The sequence below is a fragment of the Microtus ochrogaster genome, chromosome 10 (assembly GCF_000317375.1).
Source record: "Microtus ochrogaster isolate Prairie Vole_2 chromosome 10, MicOch1.0, whole genome shotgun sequence".
Classification (NCBI taxonomy): Eukaryota; Metazoa; Chordata; class Mammalia; order Rodentia; family Cricetidae; genus Microtus; species Microtus ochrogaster.
Genome location: NC_022016.1, coordinates 63,611,587 through 63,614,402, shown reverse-complemented (window position 1 = coordinate 63,614,402; position 2,816 = coordinate 63,611,587). Strand labels below are relative to the sequence as shown.

Below are 2,816 nucleotides of genomic sequence, written 5' to 3'. Positions count from 1 at the left end.
TGGCTGCTCTTGGGACCCACAGCCCACTGCCTGCTGTCACTTTGGGGACCTGCAGTGTGGTCTCGGGACCCACTGCCCACTGCATCCACTCAGGGACCTGCAGCATTTTTACTTAAACCATAATAAGATGTGCTGTGGAATAATTCTTCTGTATATTGGGAATATGTATTATTCCCACTGGTTAATAAAAAGCTGACAGGCCAGTAGTCTAGCAGGAAGTTAGGCAGGAAAACCTAACTGAAAATGATGGGAAGAAGAGCAGAGTCAGGAGAGATGCTAGCCAGCTGCCTAGGAATCAATATGTGCTGGAGGACAGGTAAAGCTGCCAGCCACATGGCAATATATAGACTAATAGAAATGAGTTATGTAATAGCTAGTTAGTAATAAGCCTGAGCTATTGGCTGAGCATTTATAATTAATAAAAGCCTTTATGTCAGTTATTTGGGAGCAGGCAATCAGGACAGGAAAACTCTGCCTACACACATGGTAACTCACAACTGTCAATACCAGTTCTAGATTTGATTCCCTCTTCTGGCCTCCATGGACACATGATAGACAGAAATACGTGCAGGCAAAACACCCATACACATAAAACAATAAACCTGTTTCATGGTTGAATCTCAAAAGTATGTTAAGTGAAAGAAAACATACACACTCATGTAAGATGCCATTTATATGAAATGTCCAGAAAAGGCAACCCCAGAGACAGAAAGTAAGTAAGTGCTCCTCTAAACTGCATTTGATAAATAGAGTTCCTATTTGGCAGAACCAAGAGCAGACGTGAATATTTGCGGTCAAAAAAGGCATGTGTTCAGAACAGAAATGTGTGAGAGACTTGAGCAGGGACTGCTCCAAACTGCACACAATGTGAGCAGCCACCACAGCAGACACAAGGGCTATGGGACTCTCACAGTGAAGCTGGTTAATGCTACTGTACCCTCACCATGCCAGGCTACAGTACTGACCCATTAGCAAGCATTGCCAGGGAGTGTGCAGAACCAGACCTCTTACACTACTGAGCTCTTAATTGTGCTATGGGCCACAGAATAAACCTGACACTCCCATACAGAATCAACCTCCCACACAGTGCCTAGCTGTCTCGGTTTCTGTCAGCACACTCTGAAGTTTGTGTAACAAGGAAATTACTTAATGTTCCATTTTCCAGACCGAATCCCTATGGTTAAGTGGCACATAATGGTATTTTGGAAGACCACAGGAGAATATGCCCCAGTCTCTGATCCAGTGCATTCTTATTTGGATTAGGCATATGTAAATACCCACAAGATAATGCAAGGATGCTAATAGCATCAGAATTCGTGCTAGCCCCAACTAGAAACATCACAATGCCCATCAACAGTAGAATGGACCAGCGGAATATTATAAAGGCAGTCATAGTGAACAGAGACAATGTAAATGAGTCTCACCAACGTTTGTGAGACTAAGCAAGGGAACAAATTAAAAGAATGGATATTGCAGGCAAGATGGCTCAGAGGATAGGGGCACCTGCCCCAAAGTCTAACAACTTGCGTTCAATGGTGGTGGTAACCCACATGGTAGAGGGAATCGCTTTAAGTTGTTCTTTGACTTCTATATGTGTGTCTTAGCATGTTGCCCACATTTGCAAAAATGCACAAAATAAAAGTTTTAATGTATTTTTTTAATTTTTCTATAGAGTGACCTTTTTATTTTCTGCATGCATTTTACAGTGCTGGATTTTAATGTATTTTTAAGGTTTCTTTCTTTCTTTTTTTTTTCTCTTGAGACAAGGTCTCTCTACACAGCCCTGGCTGTCCTGGGACTCATTATGTAGACCAGGCTGGCCTCAAATCCACCTGCCTCTGCCTCCCAAGTGATGGGATTACACCATAATACCCATTTTAAAGTTTATTAAAAAAAAACACCAATGAGGGTTGGAAAGATGACTCAGTGGATAAGAGCTCTGGTTGTTCTTCCAGAGGACCTAAGTTCAATTCCTAGCACCCACATGGCAGCTCACTACTGTCTGTGTGTAATTCTGATATCCTCTTCTGGCCTCTGCTGGCATCAGGCGTGCACACAGAACAGAGACAAATCGCCCATACACATAAAATATAAATAAATGAAATAAAATTTTAAATAAATGATATTGCATGTGATCAAAACTCAGAAACAGCATTCAGAGTAGGGAGACGGTGATGTTTGGTGAGGAAGGAGGATCCAGCATTAGGGCGAAGGAACAAATGGGTCTTCTGGGTGCTGGGACTCCTACTGGTGAGTGGTGCACAGTTCTGGGCTGTGCCTTTGGGGCGGGCCTGTCAAGCCTGTGTTTTCTGAAGACTTGGGGACACAGAAGCAGTATGTCTTTTACATGTTCATCTTAGAGTCCCTTTCCCCTTGGTATATATTGCCTCAGGTCATCCCAGGAAATCCACGGCCAGACCGGTCGGCTGAAGCCACGGCTCACCTAACTTTCTCTGCTCTCTCTCCTTCTCTTGTGGCTCCGCAGCTCTCCTCTGGATCTCCTCCAGGGACGCCCCCAGCCTCTGTGCTATGCATTCCACTTCCCTCAAGAGGTAGTTCTGAGGCTCTGCATCTTTAGCCAGGTCTTCATGTGGGTGCTGAAACGAAGCTGCAGTTAGTAAGAAGCTAACAGCAAATGTACTCTAAAGACACGTGGCTCTGCCGGGCGGTGGTGGTGCACTCCTATAATCCCAGCACTCGGGAGGCAGAGGCAGACTCTGGATCTTTATGCGTTCAAGGCGAGCCTGGTCTACAAGAACTAGTTCCAAGACAGCTAATGCTGTTACACAGAGAAATCCTGTCTTGAAAAACAAAAA

The 2,816-nt window shown here is 44.3% G+C and overlaps 1 protein-coding gene across 2 annotated transcripts in view; it reads right to left on the bottom strand.

The window, feature by feature from the left end:
* The window catches only part of Ccdc30 (coiled-coil domain containing 30), an 81,984-nt gene that overhangs the window by 67,771 nt on the left and 11,397 nt on the right, over nucleotides 1–2,816 (bottom strand). For both annotated transcript variants that reach the window (XM_026782191.1, XM_026782193.1), the window contains exon 4: nucleotides 2,444–2,597. In XM_026782191.1, the coding sequence (XP_026637992.1) occupies nucleotides 2,444–2,597 (154 nt within the window). The remainder of the gene's footprint in view (nucleotides 1–2,443; nucleotides 2,598–2,816) is intronic.